Source organism: Hemitrygon akajei, chromosome 8 (assembly GCF_048418815.1).
Source record: "Hemitrygon akajei chromosome 8, sHemAka1.3, whole genome shotgun sequence".
Classification (NCBI taxonomy): domain Eukaryota; kingdom Metazoa; phylum Chordata; class Chondrichthyes; order Myliobatiformes; family Dasyatidae; genus Hemitrygon; species Hemitrygon akajei.
This window is the reverse complement of record NC_133131.1, coordinates 50,271,621-50,297,414: the sequence shown is the minus strand read 5'-3', so window position 1 is coordinate 50,297,414 and position 25,794 is coordinate 50,271,621. Positions and strand designations below refer to the sequence as shown.

Here is a 25,794-nt window from a genome sequence, read left to right as displayed (position 1 = left end):
GAAGGGGGAGAAGAGAGAATGTCCAGGTGGGTGGGGGTTTTGATTATGTTGACTGTTTTACTGAGGAAGTGAGAAGTATAGGCAGAGTTATAGAGGCTAGTTTCCACGATGTGCTGAGCTGTGTCCACAACTATCTGTAGTCTCTTGCAGTCACATTGCCATACAAAGCCACATGCATCCTGACAGAATGCTATCTATGGCACATCAATAAAAATTGGTAAGTCATCAAGGACATGCTGAATTTCTTTAGCCTCCCAAGGAAGTAGAGACATTGGTGAACTTTCTTGGGCATGACATCAACATGATTGGACCAGGATAGGCCACTGGTGATGCGCACGCTTAGGAGCTTGAAGCTCTCAACCTCAACATCATCTATATGGACAGGAGCGTGTGCACCAACTTCACTTTCCAAAGTCAATGACCAGCTTTTTGTTTTGCTGACAATGATGTTGTTGCCAGGATACCATGTCACTAAGCTCTCTATCTCCTTCCTGTACCCAATTCATTGCTATTTGAGATGCGGCCAAACTCTTAGATGGAGTTAGAGCTGAATCTGGCCATGCAGTCATGTCTACAAGAGAGAGAGAGAGAGAAGGGGATGAGGGCACAACCTTATGGAAATGTTGCAACTTATCTTTACTGCCACCTGTTGGTCAGAAAGTCAAGGATCCAGATGCAGAGAGAAAGTATCTTAGTTACATTGAAGAAGCAATAATGTCTTGTAAAAAGTATTCAGCCCCAACCCTTTGTTCACACAAATGAGTATTACAACCAGGGATTTTGACCAATTTGACTGAGAATTTTTATTAGTGAATCACATGCTTCCCCCACCCCACAGTAGAGCTCAAGAAGCAGGGAAAATGGTAAAGCATGAAAAATTAAAAACTCAAAAACTGAAATGTCAGCAGTATTCACCCCTCTATGCTCAGTACTTAGTTGAACCACCTCTTGCAGCTATTACAGCCAGTAATCGTTTGGATAGGATTTGCATGATATGATGGAACAAGATTTGCCCATTTCTCCTTGAGAAATTGCTCAAGCTATGTTAGTTAGGGAGTGTCAGTGGATGGCAATTTTGTAGTCTTGCCAGAGATGTTTGATTGGGTTAAAATCAGATTCAAACCAAGCCAGTCAAGGACATCAGTTTTCATTATTTGAAACCACTCCATGGGTGCTCTGGCAGTGTGCTTTGGGTTGCTGTCCTGTTGAAAGACTAACTTCTTCCCCAGTTTATGTTTTCTAGCAGGTTTTTTTCCAGGATCCTTCTGCATTAAGCAGCATTCATCAATCATGACCTGACTTCCAGTCCCTGGTGATGAGAAGCATCCCCATAGCATGACACTACGCCCACCATACTTTACAGTAGGGATGGTGTTACCTGGCTGATGCACAGTACTAAATTTATGCCACAAGGACCACTTAGTGTTGAGCCCAAAATGTTCAACTTTAGTCTCATCTGTCTACAAGATCTTCTTCCACATCTTTACAGTATCTTTTAAGTGACACTTTGCAAAGTCTTTATGGGTAAGTATATGCTTTTATTTTGTCCAGGGCTTCTTCCTTGCCACCCATTTTGTGCAAGGCCTCAGAGATTGTGGAGCCATGAACTTTCTCTCCAGTTGCACCCACTGACTTCTGCTGCTCACTCAGAGTGACCGTTGGCTTCACAGTGGCCTCTCTTACAAGTGCTATTCTTCTCTGACAAATAATTTTAGAGGGGTGGCTTGACCTAGACAGTGTGGCTGTGGTTTTATATTTTTTCCACTTTTTCATGATGGACTGCGCTGAGCTTTGAGTCCGTTTGAGGTGGTTTTGTTGCCTAAATTTCCCTGATTTGTCTTGAATGCCCTTTTATCTTCGTTTTGGTTTGGTCTGTTGAAAATCTACCACATTGTTGGATATTACAGAGAGAGGGGGTATTTATTCTCATAAATTCATTGAAAACAGATCCTCCAATTTTCTACATCAACAAATTGGGCAAGTTGGTAAGGTAGTACTGCATATTGTACCTGTGGAAAGTCAGCTTAGTAATTACAGAGGGAATGAATTTTTTCTTTCAGCCTCACAAGTTAGGTTTTTAATTTTTAGCAAACTGTCAACAGGTTTTGGAATTTTTCTTTTGATTTGACATGTTTTGTAGATTAGCTCAAAATCCTACTTTTAATATATTTTAAACTTAGAAAACGAGGCAGTAAAATGTGAAAATAGTTGTAGGGGCTGAAGACTCTTTCAAGGCACTGTATGTGTTGTTGTCTGAAACAAGGGACAGTTTCCCCACAATTCAGCAAAATAAGAACATTTACAGCAGCAGGCAACATACATTTTCCTCAGATCTGGTATTCAGTAATCTTATAAAGTTCAACATAGTTGTTGCCTTCCTAATTGCTTGTTGAACCTGCTTATTAAATTTCAGTGATTTAGGTACAATGATTGCAGCTCCCTCTAAACACTCACACCATCCACACACTTCCCATTTTAATAAAAATACTGCCTTTCTAATCTTCCTTCTGAGATTTTATCACATTTATACACTGGGTTGCCCGTTCTAACAGAAGTTAAACTAAGACTCTTCCAAGGAGTTTATCGCCTCTATTTTTTATGAAGCAGATCTTAAGCTACTGTGTGCACTCAATAATATATGGGAAAATAATCCAAGAACAATAGGGAGGACAAGAATATCTCAGTGAACCCCAATAGTTATATGACCTTGTTCTTACCAGATTCCGGACTATAATTTCAGATCTTGCTTGTACAGCCAGATGTAATGGTGTAAGTTTGGATGAATCCTGGACTCGTGAATTCACGTTAGCCTGCACACTAATCAGGAATAGTACACTCTCAATGTCAGAGTTTTGCACAGCAACATGAAGGAAGTTCCTCCCCTTATTGTCAATCTGTTGAAGTATTAAAAAAAGGGTTACTTACAGCATACAACTCAATGAATTTCACACAATACAAAACAGAATCAAAGCAAGACTGATGTCGGTTCAAAACAAAACTAGACGAGAACAAAATAATGCCAAATCTCGCATTAGACTAAACCTATAATAGTATAAACAAGTTATACTATTTTTAAAAATTCTTTCTCCAATAGTTGTCTAGGGAAGAGGCAGAAATATATCAGCAAGATAGTGCTTGGATGTGTACATGAGAGCCATAGTTTGTTGGGCTACAATGGAAGATAGGCTTAGCATTTTTAAAGATTGGAATACCTTTCTCCTGTAATTGTAAACTTTATCATTCCCTGGATTCTTAATCAATACAATAACCTGGGGTTCTTAGGTTACTAAGGCATTTTGGAAACGTTGTATTGCTTTGTCCAAATATTCTGCCAATTTGCCCTTTTTTGTTAATAATGAAAAAACCTTGAGTATATAAAAACTACTTAACTGTCAAGGAGTTTTATTCCACATTAAGGGAAGTCAATGCCAGGAACAAAACACCCAACAGAATGGACAAATATCCAATGTGCAAAAGACGACAAACTCTGCAAATACAAAATAATAAATAGGCAATATATATTAAGAACATGAGATGAAGAATCTTTGAAAGTGAGTCCATAGGTTGTGGAAACAGTTCAGTGATGGGGACGAGTGAAATTATTCCCTCTGGTTCAAGAGCCTGATGGTTGAAGGTTATGAACTATTCCTGTACCTGGTGGTATGGGTCCTGAGGCTCCTGAAGCGAGAAGAGAGCATGGCCAAGGTGGTGGGGATGCTGCTTTCCTGGGCAGCACTCGGTGTAAATGTGCTCAATGGCAGGGAGGGCTTTACCCGTGATGGACTGGGCCATATCCAATACTTCTTGTGGGCTTTTCCCTTCAAGGGCATTGGTGTTTCCATATCAAGGCCATGATGCAACTGGTCAATCTTTCCTCCACCACACATCTATGGAAGCTTGTCAAAGTTTTTGATGACATGCTGTATATTCCCAAAGGTCTAAGGAAGTAGAGACATTGCCGTGTTTTCTTCATGATGGCACGTACCTGCTGGACCCAGGAAAGATCCTCTGAAATGATAACACAAATTTAAAATTGATGACCCTCTCCATCTCTGATCCTCCAATGAAGACTGGCTCATGGACTTACGGTTTCTTCTTCCTGAAGTCAATAATTAGCTCTTTGACCTTGCTGGCATTGACTGAGAAGTTGCTGCTGCGGTGGCACCAGTCAGCCAGATTTTCAATCTCCCTCCTATACGTTGATTCATCACTATCTTTAACTCAGCCAACAACAGTTCATATTCGTCAGCAAACTTAAGAATAGAATTGTAGCTGTAATTATAGAGCAAAAAGAGCAGGGGTATGCACACAGCCTTATAGTGCACATGAGCTGATGGAGATTGTGGGGATTTTTGCCAATCTGCACAGACTTGGGTCTGCAAGTGAGGAAATTGGGGATCCCATTGCACAAGGAGGCATTGAGACCAAGGTCCTGAATCTTATTAATTTTGAGGGGATGATGGTATTGAATGCAGAGCTGTAGTCAATGTAGAGCATCCTGATGTATGCATCTTCACTATCCAGATGTTCTAGGGTTGAATGAAGAGCCAATGAAATGGCATCTGCTGTTGATCCATTGTGACGGTAGGCAAATTGGAGTGGATCCAAATCGTTTCTCAGGGAAGAGTTGATGTGTTTCATCACCAACCTTTCGAAACACTTCACCACAGTGGATGCAAGTGCTACTAAACAGAAGTCATTGAGGTACATTCCTCTTGGGCACTGGTGCAATGGAAGCTTGCTTGAAGCAGGTGGATAGCTCAGACTGCTGATGCGAGTCATTAAAGACACCGGTGAACACACCAGTCAGTTGATCAACACAGGTCTTTACTACTCAGCCAGGTACCCCTACGAGGCTGGATCCTTTCTGAGGGTTCACTCTCTTGAAGGATGTTCCCACGTTGGCCTCAGAAACTGAAATCACAGGGTCATTGGGAGCTGTTGGAGTTCCTGAAAGTGTCTCCATGTTTTAACAGTCAAATTTAGCATAAAAGACATTAAGCTAATCTGGGAGCAAAGTCTTGCACCCATGACGCTTGGCTTCACTTTGCACCCTACCACAGCTGTCGAGCATCCTTCAGTGATACAAATTTGATCCGGAATTGCAACTTTGCACGCAAGATGGCTTTTTAGAGATCATACCTGGACTTCTTGTACTTTAATGGGTTGCCAATGAACTGGTCCTCAGCAGATTGTGGATATCATGGTTCATTCTGGGCTTCTGGTTGGGGAAGATTTGGTGGGGATAAATTTGTCTATGACTATTCTTAAAAAGTGCTGTTTTAATGAGTCAGTGGAATGGAAGGCAAATGCAAGGCGATTATACAATCACGGACATTGAGATCTATGTATGTAACATTCCGGAAATGATGAACAGAACGAAGGAGGAATAGTAAAGGCTCTGGCAGCTTTAAAAGTTGGATAATTATTGGATCCCAATAAAATGTTCAACAGGCTTTTAGAAGAAAGGGAAGGAGTCACGTAAGCTTGAATAATCTTTCACTGCTCGAGCTACAGACATGGTACCAGGGAAGCGAAAGGTTGGTGTGATGTTGTAGTTTGAAAAATAGGTACACAGGTTAGTCTGATATTGGTGCTGTAGAAATAGAGAAGGATCGAGGGGATGGCATAAATCACCATGACATTAATCAAGGACTGTTGGTATGTTGTTAAAAGACTACATCTGATGAAATCAACTGAATTTAAGGTAACAGAGTTCATAAGAAGTGTTTAATGTCATGTTTTAGCAAAGTGACGAGGTATCATGTGGCTAGCTCACAAACTTGAACCAAGGGGAAACAGCAAGTTCAATTAAAAAAATTGACTCACAGATAGAAAGCAAAGGATTGAAAGTAATTTTAGAGACAAGTCTGATATCACGTCTAATAGTTGAAATCTATCATAAAGTGAAACACTGAACACGACCATCTTGTCATGAGATGCAAGTCAGTCTTAAATACCAAGACTTTTTTTTAAAAAGCGTGTCGCACCAGACAGTCAGCCATTCTTATCTGGCATGTGGTGTCAGGATTAGTCTCCTTTCGAATTAACAGGGTCACGATACCAATGTTCCTGACTTGACCTCTGTTTTGTTTTGTTTGTTCTTTACGAGGCCAAGTGGCTAGCTCGACGCTCAACCTGGCACGGATGGACAGCGTGCTCTGGGGTGGCCCGACTTGGACTCGAACTTGGGAGCCTTCGCTCCAGAGTCCGGCGCTGGTGCCATTGCACCACCAGTCGGCCTAATGCCAAAACTGCTATCTGGAGATAATGAGGAAGAAAACTTAGAGGACATATCAATCAGGCACTTTGTAGATAACACAATTCAATAATCTACAATTGTTCGGATAATGTATTTAGAAATGGTGAATAAAGCAAGAGAATACAAGATAAGTAATTGAGTATCAGAGAATTCTGCCATATACATAGGTACCAGTGATGTGGGTAGAGAAATGAAGTTCTGCAATTCAAGTTTAGAGAATTAGGTAACACGAGTGAATCTGCAGATGCTGGAAATAAATAAAAAACACAAAATGCTGGTAGAACTCAGTAGGCCAGACAGCATCTATGGGAGGAGGTAATAACGACGTTTCGGGCCGAAACCCTTCATCACCCTCCTGATGAAGGGTTTCGGCCCGAAACGTCGTTATTACCTCCTCCCATAGATGCTGTCTGGCCTGCTGAGTTCTGCCAGCATTTTGTGTTTTTTATTAGAGAACTAGGTCTCCATTTAAGCTCAGGAGCTCAAAAGGGTAATCTCTGGAATGTTTCAAGTGCCTCGAGCTAATGAGTACAGTAAAAGGATAGGTAGGCCAGGTGATTACAGCAATAGATGATAGGTCAGTCAGTGGATGTTTTTTACCTGGATTTTCAGCAGGCCTTTGACAAGGTGCTGCACACGTGGCTGCTAAACAAGACAAGGGCCCATGGTTTTACAGGAAAGGTACTAGGATGGATTGAAGATTGGCTGACTAGCAGGATGCAAAAAGTGGGAATAAAGGGGGCTTTTTCTGGTTGGGTGCCAATGACTAGTGGTGTTCCACAGCGGTCAGTGTTAGGAATGCTTCTTCTCACGTTATATACCAATAATTTTGATGACAGAATTGATGGCTTTGTGGCCAAGTTTGAAGACAATACGAAGATAAGTGGAGGTGTAGGTAGTGTTGAAGAAACAGGGAGGCATAGAGTCATAAAAAAGTACAACACAGAAACAGGCCCCTCAGCTCATCTAGTCCATGCCGAACCATTTAAACTGCCAACACTTATTGATCTGCCTGGGCCATAGCCCTCCATAACACTACCATCCATGTACCTATCCAAACTTCTCTTCAAGTAGGGCTTGCAGGCACACTTGCAACAGTAACTTGTTCCAAACTCTCACAACCCTCTGAGTGAATATGTTTCCCTTCATGAGCCCCTTAAACTTTTCACCTTTCACTCTTAACCCATGACCAAGTCTGCAGAAGGACTTAGATTAGGAAAATGGGCAGAGAAATTGCAGATGGAATATAGTGTAAGGAAGTGAATGGTCATGCACTTTGGTGGAAGGAATAATGACTGACCCTTTTTAAAAAAAAAAAATGGGGAGAAAATTCAGAAATCAGAGGTGAAAAGGGACTTAGTAGTTCGTGTGCAGGATTCCCTAAAGGTTAATTTGCAGACTGAGTCGGTGGAAAGGAAGGCAAATGAAATGATAATTTTCATTTTGAGAGGACTAGAATATAAAAGGAAGGATGTAAAGCTGAGGTTTTCTAAGGCATTGGTCAGATCACACTATGGTGTGCAGTTCCCTTATCTAAGAAAAGATGTTTTGGCATTGGAGAGGGTCCAAATGAGGCTCATGAGAATGATTCTGGGGTTAATTTGAGGAGTGCTCAATGGCTATGGAGTTTAGAAGAATAAACCTACCGAACATTGAAAGTCCAAGTTAGTTAGAGTGGATGTGTTGAGGATGTTTCCTATAGTGGGAAAGTCTAGGACCAAAGGGCCCAGCCTCAGAATAGTGGGTAATCCCTTTGGAACAGAAAGGAGGAGGAATTTCTTTAGCCAGACAGTGTTGAATCTGTAGAATTCATTGCCACAGATGGCTAGGCTATGGTTACTGGGTATATTTAAAGCAGAGGTTGATGAGTCTTGATTAGTAAGAGTGACAAAAATTATGGGAGAAGGCAGGAGAATGGTGTTGAGAAAATAAATCAGCCACAATGGATAGCAGAACAGACTTGACTTGATGGGCCAAATGACCTAATTCTGCTCCTCTGTCCCACTGTCTTATGGTTGAGTGGCTGAAAGGATCATGACGGAGAATGGGTTCTAGGTTCTTGGATCACTGGGAAATTTAAAAGGAAGATGGTACCTGAAAAATTAGTACAGATTGCAGTTTGTACCGGTAGAAGTGCGATTAAGACCCTTGCTGGAAAGAATATTAGCACCAGTAGGAAGGCTTAAATTGAGTTGACATAGAAAAGGGCCTCAGTGATTGTTTGTGAACAACTATACTAAAGACAAGCATTTAGTAGATCCGGCAGTCAGTTCAAGCAAGGAAGTGCACATCAAGGAAGTTCAAAGTTAAATTACGTGTACTGTATTTTAGTGCAAGAAACACCATTAGTAAAGTAGATGAACTCAAAGCTTAATCAACACAAGGGTCCGCAATACTGTTGTCATCACTAATTGTGCTATAGACCTCCCAACAGTCTGTAAGAGTGAGAGGAACATATATAAGATGGAGCGTTGCAATAAAAATAGGGTTAGTGTACTGGGATTTTTAATTTTCCCAATATTAACATTAACGGCTGAGATGGGATGGAATTTTTGAGATGTTTCCAGGAAAGCGTTTTACACAGTATGTAGACAGATCAATAGGAGGAGGAACATTTACTGGATCTTTTCTTGGCGAATGCAGATGCTCAAGTGAAGGGAGTGCTGATGGGGGAGCAATCTTGGAATAGTGACCATAACTCCATATATTTTAATATTAGAAAAGGATAGGAATGAAGTTCTTAAATTTATGGAAGATAAGTTTCATTAACACAAGAGCGAACCTGTCAAAGGTATACTGGGTCTATCTACTTGCCACAAATCCACATTTGCACAGAGGGAAGCATTTAAAGGAGAAATAATTACAGTTCAGGGTCAGTATGTTACTGCAAGGGTAAAAGCCAGGGGTAATATGAACCCCAGATAGAGGGTTGATTTAAAGGAAGAAAACATGACAGGTATAGGAACTTGAATGTAGCATGGGGGGGTGCAAACCATCCTAAGTATAAAAGGTGTCATGAGGTGCTTACACAGAAAACTAGGGAGGCTAAGTGGGGTCATAGAAAATCAATCACAAATAAATTCAATTCATTGTGTAACATGGGCAAGAGAATAACCAGGGAAAGGAGGACATTAGGAACAACATTGTCAATCTGTGCATAAAGCCAAAAGGTACATGAGGACTCCTAAGTGATATTTCTAAAGGAAACAGCGTTGTTGGAGAGTTCAATGAAGGGGTAGGTGTAAGTTATGCATATGTCATAAATAAAGGCAGTACTTAATTCTTTGGGAAGCTTAAAGGTAGATTAATCTCCAGGGCAAAATGAAACTTATTCCAACTGCTACTGGAGACAAGGCAAGAGACAACTGGAATTCAATGAGCTTTAAAGCTTCACAGGACACAATTATGGAACCAGATGACCAGATAACAGCAAACATGATGTCCTTTTTTAAGAAGGGCAGCAAGAAAAAGTCTGGAAGCTATAAAACGAGCCTAGCATCATTGATATGGGAAAAAATTCTGATGGAGAGGATTAATGCACGAAACTGGGACAGCCAACATGGCTTTGTTAAGGACAGATCCCATCAATTTGACTGAATTCTTTGAAGAGGGAAAAAAGTTTGTCAGTGGGCAGGGTAGTAAACATTGTTTACACAGACTTTAGTAATGTCTTTGTCACCCCATATGGGTGATCAGTTCAAAAGGTTAGGGCCCATGGGATCCAAGACAAGTTGGCAAAACTAACTTGACAATAGGAAACAGAAGCCTATGGCAGAAGCCTGTTTTTGCAATGAGATGCCTGTGAGAGTTAGGTGTTGGGATCCTTGCTGTTTGCAACATACGTACGTGAATGAAATGGTTGTGTATGTCAAAGTGGGAGGCATGGCTAAAAAATTTGCAGATGACCCAAGGAGGAGTTGTTAATAGTGTCTTAGACTTCAAGACATAGTGATGTATATTTGTGAAATGGGCCAAAAAATGGCAGGTGGAATTTAATTCAGACAAATGTAAGGTGATGCATTCTGGAATACGAATGAGGCTAGGACATACACCGTGTATGGTAAGGTCTTCAGGAGTATCAGGGAACAGAGAATTTGGAGAACCCGACGCAGACTGGGAGACCGTTTCGCTGAACACCTATGCTCGGTCCGCCAGAGAAAGCAGGATCTCCCAGTGGCCACACATTTTAATTCCATGTCCTATTCCCATTCTGATATGTCTATCCATGGTCTCCTCTACTGTCAAAATGAATCTAAACTCAGGTTGGAGGAACAACACCTTATATACTGGCTGGGTAGCCTCCAACCTGATGGCATGAACATTGACTTCTCTAACTTCTGTTAATGCCCCTCCTCCCCTTCTTACCCCATCCCTAACATATTTAGTTGTTTGCCTGTTCTCCATCTCCCTCTGGTGCTTCCCCCCCCCCCCCCCCCCCCACACTTTTCTTTCTCCCGAGGCCTCCCATCCCATGATCCTTTCCCTTCTCCAGCTCGGTATCACTTTCGCCAACCACCTTTCCAGCCCTTAGCTTCATCCCACCCCCTTCGGTCTACTCCTATCATTTCACATTTCCCCCTCCCCCCACTACTTTCAAATCCCTTAGTATCTTTCCTTTCAGTTAATCCTGACGAAGGGTCTCGACCCGAAACGTCGGCAGTGCTTCTCCTTATGGATGCTGCCTGGCCTGCTGTGTTCCACCAGCATTTTGTGTGTTGTTTGAATTTGCAGCATCTGCAGATTTCCTCGTGTTTGCGCTATAGGAATGTAATCATTTAATACTCATTAGTTCATGAATATAAGAGGCTTCACATTTAAATGTAAATAGTGGATTGAAAAGAATGGCTCAAAGTCACACTCTTACACTCCTTAGAAACAGACTGGTACAATGTCCCTGGTGCAAAAGAATTTCTTTCAATTAGCTTGAACAAACAGAATCAGCAGGACTGCAATACTGTATCTAATTGCTCCAGTTCACATTTCCAACCGAAGCATGAAGCTCACTGAACAACTATAACCCTTTCTGGAAATACAAAGACGTATGATGGTGACTCCCATGCTCTTGCCTGTTCAGCCGCTCCTGGCTCTCGTTTGAGGATTGACTCTGCAGCCTTGTTGTTCTTGTAGGTCATTGCACAGGCGAAGGGCGTCAGACCCTGGCGATCCCGAATGTTTAACCGGATGTTAGGGTGCGATATCAGAAGCTGAATTATAACACTGTGTTGGTTGCTAATGGCAACGTGAATTGGAGTTCTTCCCTCTGCATCCTTGTAAAAAGGTAAAAAGAAACATTAAATACGATTCACTTATCACAACAGAATTGTAAGAAAAACATATACAGGAGCTCCCTGCAAAGTTCACATACCACTTTCAGGACACAAGATACCAATTACGAAAATACGCATATATAATACTGTCACATTACAAACCTGTCCAGGTCACAAACCTAAAGTCACCCCATAAGTAAGAACAGGCAGTTGGGAAACCAGTGGAATGGATCTGCCAGCTGTTCCATGAACTAGACATCTTCTGAAGAAAAGCACGTGGAACAAAGCATATCCATGTGCCCTTTCTCCCCATCCTTCCACAAAACAATGGGGGGGGGGGGGAGGGCTGGAAGGAGCCAAGAGCTCTCAGCTGACTCACTTCTGAAGTCAGTGACGTTGGCTTGAAGCTACTCTTTCCAGCCTGCTCACTCCCATCACAGCTGTTTCTGCAACCCTCTTCCACACACTGCTTGTTCCTGACTTATGAACATTTTCAGATACAGATCTGCTGCAACCTGGGAGCTGCCTGTAAAGTCATTTCTAAATACAGTGGGTTCCATTTAATTGCATCATCAGTTAATTGGAGCAGCTAACTGAAATCTCCCATGACCATTGTACAATTGTATGACCATTGCCCTTTTTAGAAACTCTTTTCTGTCTCCCGTTGTAATTTATATCCCACATCCTGGCTACAAGGGAAAGGATGGCATATTTAAATCCAGTTTGTATGTTCTCCCCGTGACTGTGTGGGTTTCCTCTAGGTGCTCCAGATTACCCCCACACTCCAAAGACGTACCAGTTGATTGGTTAATTGATTAAATTGGGAGACTGTTACGCAGAGTGGCTTGTATGCCCAGAAGGGCCTATTTCACGCTGCACCTCACTAAATAAATTCTATTGCAAAATATTTATTTATTTATTGGTTGGGGTGCAGTCTAGATTAGGCCCTTCCAGCCCTTCAAACCATGCCACCCAGCAATCCCCAGATTTAATCCTACCCCAATCACAGGACAATTTACAATGATCAACCAGTACATCTTTGGACTGTGGGAGGAAACCTGAGGAAGCGGACACGGGGGGAACGTACAAATTCCTTACAGGCAGCAGCAGGCACACGCTCATGGATTGAATCACACACTGACCTGAGTATTCACATTGGCACCGAACTCCAAAAGGCACTGTACCACTTCTTCAAGGCCCCAGCTTGCTGCCATGTGCAATGGTGTTTGACCATCTCGGGCTTCCTCATCCCCCTCACCATTCGGCCCTGGTCGTCTAGGACTGTTACCATCACATCCACTGTTAAAGAGAAATGTTACTGTAGCAATAAAGAATAACTGATTGGCAACTTAACTAATCTTTTAGATTTCTTTTATACAATACTGAATCATTCCAAAGTTTCTCCTTGGTTATGAAAAGATTGAAGCCATTAATCTGTTTACACATTTTAGACACTGTTGTTGTGGCTTTTCTAATTTTCACGGATTAAGAACATTTTGGCAATATTGGCTTTGATTTGCATTCCCAAGGAATTTTGTACTGGCACGTTTCTCTCAAAATGCAATAGCTTTCCTTCAATCAAGTTAGGTGTCTGCAGACAAGGTTTATTTGTAGATTAACTATCAGCTGCTCGTGAAGATGAAGTGTTGAAATAACCAGCTGGTAGCAATATTGATTAATTGAATTCAAGAACTACCAGCAAAACGATCCTGAGCATCGCTTTCCCTCTTGAAAGAATAATGAAGATCACTTGGTGTAGAAAAGTATTATTCCATTATAATAGGAAACCAATATATTACAAGTACATTAGACTGATACACAAAACATTGTTCCCCTTCAAAAAGTAAACACTACTGCTAGCAAATTTCATAAGGCCACAAAGATATTGCAAAAATCTGCTCCACCACTCAATCATGACTGATTTTTTTCATACCTAACCTCATTCTCCTGCCTTCTCCACATAACCCTTAACTCCTTATCAATCAAGAACCTATCTCTGCCTCTAACATTTCATGGCAATGAATTCCACAGATTCATCACTCTGAATAAATTTCTCATGTCAGTGCTAAAGAGACATCCCTTTATTCTGAGGATCCTTTGGATCCTAGACTCTCCTACTAATATAAACATCTTCTCCATGTCCAATCCATCTTGGTCTTTCAGTATTCGGTAGGTTTCAGTGAGATTCCACCACCCCACCCTACCCCCAGTCTTCTGAACTCAAGTACAGGCCTAGAGACTTCAAACGCTCTTCACATGTTTAAGCCTTTCATTTGCGTCATTCTTGCGACTCTTTTGGACTGTCTCCCAGCCCAGCATATCTTTCTTTAGATACGAGGCCCAAATTGCTCTCAAAATTACAAATGCAGTCTGGCTAATACATAATAAATAGTAAATCCCTGCTTTTATATTCTAGTCCTCTCGAAACATCATTGCAATTGCCCTCCTTACTACAAACTCAACCTGCGAGTTAACCTTAAGGGGATCCTGAACTAGGAATTCCAAATACTGTACCTTTGCACCTCCAATTACTGACTACTCTCCCAATTTAGAAAATAGTCTATACCTTTATTCGTGGTAGGACACCACATTTCTCTATGCTGTATTCCATCTACAATTTCCTTGACCATTTTCCTAACCTGTCCAAGTCTTTCTGCAGACTCCCTACACCACCCCCTTCACCCATCTTTGTATCATCTTTGCTATAATGTCATTAGTTCCTTCTGCCAGACTATTAATGTATCAAGTGAAAAGGAGCAATCCTAAGACTGGCTCCTGTGGAACTCCACTAGTCACTTGCAGCCATGCTGAAAAGGACCACTTTATACCCATTCCCGGCTTTCTGCCAGTCAACTGATATTCCATCTATGCCAGTACCTTGCCTCAAACACCATGTGCTCTGCTTTAGCAGCCTCCTGTGTGGCACCTTTGTAAGGCCCTTCTGAAAATCCCAGTACATAACATCCACTGACTCTCCTTTGTCTAATTTACTTGATCCTGCTCAAAGAATTCTAACAGATTTCTTAGGCAAGATCTCCCTTTAACGAAACCTTATTGGCATCTATTTTATTATGTACTTCCAAGTATTCTGAACTTCCATCTTTAATAATGAATTCTAAAATCTTACTGGCCATTGAAGTCAGACTAACTAGTCTTTAATTCCCTGTCTTTTGCCTCCAGTGGTATTATAGCTATGATTCTGCAGTCTTCTGGGACCCTCCCTTACTCCAGTGATTCTAGAATGATCACTATTCATGCCTCCACAATGAATAGTGGAGCCACTTCAGCCACTTTTTTCAGAACTCCTGGATATCGTCCATCTGGTACAGGTAGTTTACCCATTCACAGGCCTTTCAAGTTCCCAGCACCTGCTCATAACAGCCAATATACTCAACTCTCCCTAACTCTCTTAAATTCCTGCCATGTTACTGGTGTCTGCCACAACAAAGACTGATGTGAATTACCTATTCAGTTCCTCTGCAATTTCTGTGCCCCACCACTACTTCCCAGCAGTTCAATGTCCATTCCTGCCTCTTATTTTTAAGCTATAAAAAATAGCAATCTATACTATTGGCTAGTTTACCCTCATTTCATTTTCACTGTGCCCCCCACTTCACCCACATTGTAAATACATTTAAAAGATAGGCAGTTGAAAATATCTCCATGTATACCTGCGGATGAGGAAACAACCAGAAATCTCGTTGTTTTCATCAATGGCTCGGTGTAACAAAGTCTGTAGGCATCCACCAGGACCAGTACTCCAACACGTCGGATCACAACCATGTCTCACCTGAAATCAAGGGAGTTTCCCCATTTAGGATTGTTTGCCACAGAACTATTAGAAATACATGCCAAAAATGGCTTTGGAAGTCGTTTAGGAAAAGGTGCCTATCATAACAATACTCTACAACTGTAATATCTGACATAAGGCTCAAAGCTTTCAATTTTTTGTACACTTAGGCATATATATCTATAGTGCCTAAAACTTTCACACAGTACTGTAATTTTCGGTATTGCACTGTACTGCTGCCACAAAAAAATCATGACGTGAGTGATGACAAACCTGACTCTAATATGGGTCTCTATTGGGAACCAAGAGTGGGAAGGGGGGCAGGGAGAGGGGAATCATGGTTGGGAAAAGGGAAAGGGAGAGGGAAGGGAGCAGGAAGCACCAGAGAGACCATTTGTAATGATTAATAAGCCAATTAAAGGTAATCAATCCAAAACACTAACACCACTTCTCTTTCCACAAGTTCCAAGAAAAATAAGGTGGTTTCGACTTTCCACACATCGACCAAGACTAACAGTGTAAAGGACTGGATGAGATATTTATCAAATGTGGTCAGAAAAGTTTCCTTTTTGTATTCCTGTCAGGATAAAAGGCAAAGTTGACAGTCTTAGGAAACCTTGGTTTGACAGATATCGAGGCCCTTATTAAGAAGGTGCAGAGCAGGTACAAACAGCAAGGAACAAATAAGGTACTCAAGGAGCATAAGGAATGCAAGAACACTTATGAGGGAAATCAGGATGGAAAAAAGCAGCATGAAGTTCCACTGGCAGACAAGTGAAGGAGAATCCCAAGGGCTGCTTCTACGGATTTACTAAGAGCAAAGGACAGCAAGGGACAAAACTGGTCCTCTTGAAGATTAGTATGGTATTCTATATATGGACCTGAAAGAGATGGTGGAGATCTTAAATTGATATTTTCCACCTGCATTTACTCTGGAGATGGACAGAGAGCCTATAGAACTCAGGCAAAACAGCAGTGAGGTCATGGACTGCATACAAGGAAAAGGTGCTTGCTGTCTTGAGGTAAATTAGAGTGGGTAAGTCCCCAGGACTTGACAAGGTGTCTCCTTGGACCTTGTGGGAGGTTAGTGCAGCAATTACAGGAACCCTAGCAGAGCTACTTAAACTGTCTTTAGCCATGGGTGAAGTACTGGAGGATTGGAGGATAGATGATGTTATTCAAGAAAGGATCTAAGAATAAGCTGAGAAATTATAGGCCAGTGAGTCTGACATCAGTACTGGGTAAGTTATTGGAAGGTATTCTGAGGGGCTGGATATACAAGGATTTGAACAGACGAGACAGTTAGAAATAATCAAAGTGGCTTTAGTAGCTCACGTCTAACCAATCTCAAAATATTGAGGAGATTACCAGGAAAGTTGATGAAGACAGTTCATGTTATCTACATAGATTTTAGCAAGGTCTTTGACAAGGTCCCACATAAGAGGCTGGTAAAGAAGTCTTAGTTGCATGGCACAGAAGATGAGGTAGTAAATTGGATTCGACATTGGCTCTGCTGAAGCAGCCAGAGAATGGTAGTAGATGGTTGCATCTCAACTGAACAAGAGGTGTAGCACAGCGATTGGTGCTGAGACTGTTGTTCTTTGTCATCTATTCTATACCAATGACTTTGATGTTACTGTGGTAAACAGGATCAGCAAATTTGCAAGTAAGGTTATCATAGCTGCAGCAGGATTTGGAGCAGCTGGAAAAACAGGCTGAAAAATGACAGATAGAATTGATGGAGGTAAGTGTGAGGTGTTGCACTTTGGGTAGACTAACCAGCATTGGACTTACACAGTGAATGTTAGGGTATGAAGAGTGTAGTAGAACAGAGGGATCTGGGAATATAGATCTATGATTACTTGCCCGTGATGTTACAAGTAAAGAGTTTTTGGCACACTGGTCTTCATAAATCAAAGTATTGAGTGCAGGAGTTGTATAAGACAATGGTGAGGCCTAATTTGGAGTATTATGCATAGTCTGGCAACCTATATAGATTAAAGTTATCAATAAGATTGAAAGAGTATAGAGAAAATTGACAGGGATGTTGCCAGGATCTAAATTATAGGGGAAGGTTGAATAGATTAGGACTTTAAACCCTGGAGTGTAGGAGAATGAAAGATCAAATCAAGTTGCAGAAAGTTGTAAAATTAGTCAGTTCCATCATGAGTACCAGCCTCCATAGTATTCAAGACATCTTCAATGAGTGGTGCCTCAGGAGGGTGGTGTCCATCGTTAAGGATCCACACCACCCGGGACATACCCTCTTCTCATTGTTACTGAAGCCTAAAGACACACACTCAGCAATTCAGGAACAGTTTTCTTCCCCTCTGCCATCCAATTTCTAAATGGACAGTGATCCCACAAACACTACCTCACTAGTTTTTTTTTTAATTACGTGTTTTTGTACTATTTTAACTATTTTAATATACATATACTGACTGTAATTTATTTTTTAGTATTATGTATTGCATTGTACTGCTGCCGCAAAGTTAACAAATTTCACAACATTTGCTGATAATGCTAAACCTGAGAGGTAAGGAAAATAATGAGGGGTGTAGATAGAGTAAATGTAAACGAGCCTTTTCCACTGATGGTGGGTGAGACTAGGCCTGGAGGTCATAGATTAGGTACGATAGATGAAATATTTAAGAGGAACCAGGGATGAGCAACTTCTTCACTTAGAGAATGGTGAGAGTGTGGTGAGCTGCTGGGAGAAGTGCTGGATGAGGGTTTGATTTCAATAGTTAAGAGAAATTTTGATCAGTACATGGATGAGTGGGATATGGAGGGCTATGGTCCAGATGCAGGTTGATGGGACTAGACAGACCGACAGAAAAATGAACCAGATGGCCTGAAGGGCCTATTTCAGTGAGGTAGTGCTCTATGGCTTTAAGCGAATATCTCCAGCTGTATTGGGGTTATTTTAGACTTCTAACAGTTGCAGTTACTTTCCTTTTAAAAATTATTGACACCATCCTTAATTACGGATTCTCAGGACAAAGCTGTTAGGCTAAATTGCACAAGTTTCCTTTCTCCTTTATTCAATAGCAGAGTGATCAATGCATTTTCAAATCTATAGAAAAATGTTCCTGAATTTACCAAATTTGGACAGACTTAAGTGTTGAGGCAGTTGTAAAGTTTTCACCCATTTCCTTTAAAACACTGGATAGAAATCATCTGATCATATAGATTCACTCTTTAAACTCAATATTATTCTGCTCACATTAATTTTAACAAGATACTGTGCATGCCTCAAGATCTTTTTTTTATATATAAAGGTATCTGTGTTTTTCTTCACCCTTCAGGAAAGTGATAATTCAACATGCTCATCATATTCATTTAGCATATTCCCCACTCTTTATGTTTAAGGGCTCCTGACAATTCAAATTTCTTCCCATTGTTCTTTCATATTATCAATTCAGATAGACCTTTAAGGCATCACAAAATTCAATCCTAATTATATTTGGACCTTTGCAAACTTTATAACTACAGATTACCAACATCTGTAAATTAAGATTTTCAATTTCCAGAATTTTTCACTTTTTCTCCCTTTTGAGTATTCCCTAAAGCACAATATTCTGATTGCTATTAGACAAATATTCAATGCACCATTACATCATTAACTAAAACGGGACTTTGATCTGATACTTGCTCCCTTGATGGTTTTACAGAAAACTGCTGTGAGAACTGTATTTTAAATTACTGCTAACATTTTCAAACATTCCAGAAATCCACCAACTTTCGGACAAGAGCTTGTGCACTTATCCTAATTTGATGTGATCAAACTTGACAATGCAGCAGTTAGTGTAATACTATTTCAATTCTGCCGTTGTCTGTAAGGAGTTACATTTTCCCCACTACGACCGCATAGGTTTCTGCTGGAAGCTCTGGTTTTCTCCCACATTCCAGACGTACAGGTTAGTAGGTTAATCGGCCACATTGGGTGTTAAAGGCTCGTTGGATCCAAAGGGTGTATATTCGTGCTCTCAATAATTTTTTTTTTTAAATCCTCCACAAAATCACCCCACCTTAACTATGTACTTAGATACTTTGTTTATATATCCTTCCATTTCACACGTGCTATAAAAAGAGCTGATAATCCTACTGAATCTTAAATCTTCATCTATTTCTTAGTTCTCCCCCAAACTTTCTGTTGGTTTCTTATGTTTTATTATATCATCCCAGTGAAATTTCACTTGGACTTTTCCTTCTAGACCTGACAAAGAGTCGTTGTCTTGTTGAGAAGGAAAGTTACATTTTTATCCTTCTCTAGATCTATGCACCAAAACAGATGAATGAACCAAAGCCATTGTTGGGCGACACTCACCAAGGTGGAAGCGATGTCCTCAAGTCCACTTTCCAGGGCTAGCCACAGAGGTGAATTGCCCTTCTCGTCGGTCACTGCCATATCTGCACCACGGGTACAAAGAGCATCAACCACAAGCGGAAGCTGATTTTTGATGGCTAACTGAAGGGCTGTTTCACTGTCCTTAGTTCTGTCAAGCATACAAAGAAACAACAAGAAATAAAAGCAGTAAGTATAGTGAAAGAGGAAATAAAACACTTATGAAAACAAAAAAAACAGTTAGAAGAAAAAGACCTAAGGATAAAAGCTCAAATGAATAAAAGCCTCATTCAGCTCTCTCTAGAGACCTTAAAGATGCCCAATGTACACAGTATACTGGATTGCACTCACCGAATATTTATATCAGCTTGATGCTCAAGAAGAAAGAGGGCACTTTTGCTGTCTTGCCTCTGAATTGCCATGTGTAGTAGAGTCTGACCGTCAGACATTGAGTCATTAATGGCTGCTCCTGAACCTAGGAGCTGTGCTGCAATGGTATGCATGCCTGCAGGAAGAATGCAGTTGATATATGGTTAACATTAGACTTCCGGTTCTATTGCCAAGAAAGGTTGGCTAAAAAATTAATTTATATTTCTGTTATTCTTGAATACCTTTTATATTGGTTAATGCAAATATTCTCATTCTCCAGAAAGGATCCTCCAGAAATCACACTGAAGATCTTATCAAATTGCTTCTTAACAGATTACAAAAAGCTTACAAGACACCTTTTAGTTTCTTACTGAAGTGACTAGCTAGAGAGGAAATTGCACTGAGGATGTTATCATGATTAAACATGACATTGCCAGGACAAAGCAGAAAACATGGCTGACTGCACAGGTTTGTACACTACTCAGGGATCAGAACGCTGTCTTCAGTTCAGGAGATACAGGTCAGCAAGAGCTGTGCTCTCACGTGCCATCAGGAAGGCAAAACAAGAGTATTCACATAAAATTCAGACACCTTTGTGACAACAGGGACACGGTGCATGTGGCAAGGTATACAAACTGTAACACATTACAACTTCACCCTTTGCGTCAACAACAGTGACACCACTCTTTGACAGGCTGAATGCCTTCTGTGCACAATCAGTGATGTGACATCAAGGAAAGCCCCCTGAGGAACCAGCACTCTGTCTGGTCGCAGCTGAGGTGAGTGGGATCCTAGCTAGGGTAAACCTATGCAAAGATGCGGGGATGGACAACATACTGGGTCGGGTGCTGGGGGATTGTGTGGCCCAGCTAACAAAGGTCTTAAAGAACATCTCTAATATCTCTTTGCAACAGTTCACTGTCTCTACAGGCTTCAAAACAGCATCATTCCAATGCCTAAGAAAGTGATGGTAGCTTGCCTAAATAATTAACACCCAGCAGCACTGACCTCAACATACATGAAGTGTTTACACCAGCTGGTAATGGACCATATAAAGTCCTACCTTACAGCTACACTTCCAGTTCACCAACCACTCAAACCCGTGCACTCATAATGCCATAGCCTTGGCCCTCCAACTCCAACCTGTCCCACCCAGAAAATGATGCCTCATATGCCAGGTCGTTGTGCTTTAACACAAGCATCCCTTACAGGCTGGTGGGTAAACTGCCCTTGCTAGGACTCAACACCCCTCTCTGTAACTGGGTCTTGGACTTCTTGACAGAAAGACCCCAGTCAGTCCATCACACGGAGCACTGGTGCCCCCAGGGTAGTGTGCTCAGCTCACTGCTGATTCATGTCTGCACTGCCAGATCCGGCTCAAACTGCATCAAGTAGTTGGCCTCATCAGCAACAATGAGTCAGCATACGGAGAGAAGACAGAGAAGCTTGTAAAATGGTGTGAGAACAACAACCTGAGCTTCAACTTGGACAAGATGCAAAGAGATGACTGTAGACTTCAGGAAGGCACAGGTCATCCACTCTCCATTGCACATCAATGGCTCTGCCATGGAGAGAGTGAAGTACTTGGTGTGCACATAATGGACAGTCTAACCTGGACCCACAACACCTCCTCATTAATCAAGAAGGCACAGCAGCATCTACACTTTGAGGAGATTTAGAGGTGCAAGGTTTCTTGTCCCCATTCTAACAACTTCTCGGTGTGCATTCTGAATTATATTTTATTAACTTATAAGGTTGTTATAGCTGGGGGTGGTGGTAGTGGGGATATACTCCAACTACCTATTAAAAGCTCCCTATGTTGTGCATCTTAAATAGCCTTTGATAACCAAGTCCAGCTTCTGGCCTTCACACATGGCTTAGTTATTAAGCCTGGTAGAACCATTTCTTCTGACAGGAGAATGGGCAGAGACAGGTTAATAGTGCCTTAAAACCAGCTGCTCCGGGCAAATTGGACTTGTCAGCTGTGTTTGCCAGCTCATCTAGAAGGAAAATTGATCTCAAACCTCCATTACCTTGCAGTTATAGCCACTTATGGGGAAGGTTTTGGGAGTTAACCCCCCCAAGGGGGAGGGGGGGGGGAAATTGCCAGCTGGAGTCGCTAAGACAGCCTTACATTGAGTAAAACGCTGACTGGCAACTCCTGTGATACTGCTGGTACAAACTGTATCTGTCTCAGCCATTCCTTTGGATTCATCAGCTGCGTGGAGAGGCGGAGCCTGCTGCATGGACAACAGTTTGCTCTCCATTTCATATTGTGCTGGCTTGCATATTACATAAACAGCTAGGACACAACATCCATGGTCGACTCCAAATCTCTAAACTGTTTGTGGTAATATTTTGTTTACGTGCTGTGTAATGTGTGTTTTCTGGGTACACCATAGTCTAGAGTAATATTGTTTTGTTTGGTTGTATATATGTACTGTACAGTCAGATGACAATAAACGAAGTTAATTTCTAGAAAGTAAACAAGTCTAATGAAAAAGTATATGGAAAGCAAAGCATTCTGTTACCTGTCCACAAAGCCAGTCCTAGGACAGTCTGATCTCTGGAATCTTTGAGACTGAAGTCAGGGATAATCAGCAGATTACTGGCTGCATGAAGTGCATTTGCTGCATTGATTAAAAGAACAAAATTAGTTTTATTTCAATCACAGACCTTCCAAATAAGGTTCAGATGTATTCAATTGACTTAATCTAAATAATTAGGTTATCTCATTTGAATAGAAAAACAGTGAAGGTTGTTGCCCCTCTGGTTGCCATGTTACAATCCCCAAAATATTTCACAAGTAAGGACTTGGAGGACAGCACGGTGCTGGCCACACTTGCCTCTACTCTATGAAGCCCTTAGTATTGGTAAATGACAAAAGAAATCAAAGGGAAATTAGGTACATGAATGCAAGAGTTGTCAGGAGCACAGGGTAAGGTGGTTTGGGATAATTTTACATTTGACAGCCACTAGCAAGTTTAGCACTGTACATAGGAGTGTGACTTCGCTCTGTTTTATCCATAGTGCTCATGCAGACATGGCAGTTTTGACATAAAACTATTTTTGGGGTTACACACTAGTAATTACAGTATTGAATACATAGGGAGAAGATTGTCTCTGTTTGCCAGTGCAAGAATATTGGTTGTATCTGCCCTTCTCAATTCAGCTGCACTGAATTCAACAAAAAGCAAGGAAATCAGCACATAAAATGGACCTCAACTAACAACTTACTTTTATTTGAGGTAACTCCTATAAAAATTCAATATTTAAAATTTACTATTAGCGCTAAATGAGGGAGTGTATCAGTTAACACACACAAAATGCTGGTGGAACGCAGCAGGCCAGGCAGCATCTATAGGAAGAAACACTGTCGACGTTTCGGGCCGAGACCCTTTGTCCTGACGAAGATGCTATTCTTCCTATAGATGCTGCTTGGCTTGCTGCGTTCCACCAGCATTTTGTGTGTGTGCTTGAATTTCCAGCATTTGCAGATTTCCTGGTGTGAGTGTATCAGTTGCTAGCTGTACCCACTGGCATTTGCCACCAGTGTGAATTTAGATGAATACAACCAATGGCTAGAATGCGATTATACTCCAATATGTTTATGCTATTCACAGAGTTCATAATGCTGTACACTGAGAATAAACAAAATTTCAGCAGATCTGTCAAAATTAGTTTCCGAAGCCAAGGTGAGGAAAGTGAAACAAAGGTGCAGTGAGAGAGGCAATTACTAATGTCTGATGTTGTTGACGTGCTAATTTGAAGCCACATTGATATCTTAGATTGGAGATAAACCAGGTGCAGTGACAAAACAAACCTACCTTTCTGCTCCAGTATCACAGATACGACATCCGGATGATTGTTTGCTATTGCCATGTGAAGTGGAGTCTGCAGGTGAAGGCCATCAGCAGTATCTGGAGACAGATTGGTACCAGTGGGAAGTGGTTGCTTTGTTTGGACGTTGGGATTTGCTCCATGTTGTAACAGTTCCACGGTAAGGTTTGCCAAGCCATATCGGCAGGCCGTGTGAAGTGGTGTTTCACCCTAGGATACAGAGATGTGGATGGAGGTAGGAAAATAGCCAATAACCCAGCATAACGTAGTGGGGGGTGGGGGTGGGGGGGGGAGAGGGGAAACACTAAGTTAGTTCTGCTTTTTCCAATCAAAATTTAAATCAGTTAATTTTGGAAATGTTAACAAGTAATCAAAAGTTTCTTCATCTACTGGTCTCAACTAATATTCCAGTAATTTTTGACCAGTATTCCAGTAATCTAGACAGTTTTGTAGTATGCCTGCAAAGACACAAACCTTTCAATTAATCTCGTAGTACTGGAAACCATTTAGCTTATGAATCAAAGGCTAATTAGACCCTCCCATGTTCCCTAGATTTTTCTTCTCTTAAATATAGATTCCCATTTGAAAACAATTCCAGTACCTCCCCCTTCAGGTCGTTCATTGCAGTTTGTAACTATGTTAATTAGTCTGCTCCCTCCCATTCCCTAGTCTTGTGCCAATCACTTTAAATCAGAGTCCTTTCCTCATCAGCTGGTCTGCTATCACTTCAAAGTACTTCACAACAACCCAGCCTTGTATAAATACAATGAAATAATTCAGACCGATCTCTTTTGTTTTCCCCATTTTGGGAGAGAATGCAGAAAACGCTGCATTGGCAGACTGGATGGTCACAGTCATACAGCATGTAAAACCAGTCCATGTTTACCAAGGTGCTTTCCTGAGCTGGTCCTCTTTACCTGGAACTGGACCATATCCCTCTAAACCTTTCCTATCCTAAATATCCCCTTTACTGCTTCCCTGGTCAGCTAATAACAAACTTAACATCTCGTGTGGGGAAAAATCTCCCTTGCAGATTCCCTTTAAATCTTTCTCCTCTCAACTTCAACCTATATCCTCTAGCTTTGGACTCCCCTGCCGGGGAAAATAAAGACCATGTCCTTCATCTAATCTATTCAGCTGGTTAAAAGAACAGCTTTTACTAAAAGTTGTTACTCTTCGATATATATTTTTAATAAAAGTACATACCTAAATGGACACTGATAGACAAGACTAGATGGGCTGAAAGGCCAGTTTCTGAGCTGTAGTGATCTACAATTTTATAAGTCTCTACAAAGTCACCACCTCAGCCTCCCATGCTCCTGGGAAAACGGTCCCTGCCTATCCAGTCTCTCCTTAAAACTCAACCTTTCCTTATGAATCTTTTCTGCACCCTCTCTAGCCTAATGACATTCTTCAATTGGCATGGCAATCAGATTTGCACACAAAATTCCAGATGCAGTCTCACCAACATCTTGTACAGCTGTAACATGCGAGACAAGTATGCCATACACCTTCACCGCCTGTCTACCTGTGTTACCATGGTGTAACGCAAGAGATTTGCAGTGCATAACTAACTGGCTACAAAATTCCAACTTTATAATGTGCAAGAATCATGTAACCACATAAGTAGTTAAAAAATTTGAAGTAGAGGCAAGACTTTTCCAATCTTGCCAAAGCCAGAGTTTTCAGTTAGGGCAAAATAACTCAATGATGGAGCCAATATCAAGGCACTTATAAGGTGGAAATATTTTGGAATAGTCAACAGGAAATCTACATAGAAAGAAATATTTTAACAATTTTATAGTCAACTGGAAAGGTTAAAACATCTTCAATTTTTGGTTCCTTCCTTCGTAAGGAGTTCTTAGTACTGGGCCCAAACTAACCTACCCATCTTAATCAAACTGTGTATTATTGTCAA

The 25,794-nt window shown here is 41.2% G+C and overlaps 1 protein-coding gene across 2 annotated transcripts in view; it reads right to left on the bottom strand.

Annotated features, from left to right (window-relative positions):
• The window catches only part of ankfy1 (ankyrin repeat and FYVE domain containing 1), a 93,355-nt gene that overhangs the window by 24,865 nt on the left and 42,696 nt on the right, over positions 1-25,794 (bottom strand). For both annotated transcript variants that reach the window (XM_073053827.1, XM_073053828.1), the window contains 8 exons: positions 23,864-24,086; positions 22,568-22,666; positions 20,019-20,172; positions 19,650-19,818; positions 15,201-15,319; positions 12,672-12,828; positions 11,329-11,529; positions 2,718-2,894 (listed from right to left, as the gene is read on the bottom strand). In XM_073053827.1, coding sequence (XP_072909928.1) covers positions 2,718-2,894; positions 11,329-11,529; positions 12,672-12,828; positions 15,201-15,319; positions 19,650-19,818; positions 20,019-20,172; positions 22,568-22,666; positions 23,864-24,086 — 1,299 coding nt within the window. The remainder of the gene's footprint in view (positions 1-2,717; positions 2,895-11,328; positions 11,530-12,671; positions 12,829-15,200; positions 15,320-19,649; positions 19,819-20,018; positions 20,173-22,567; positions 22,667-23,863; positions 24,087-25,794) is intronic.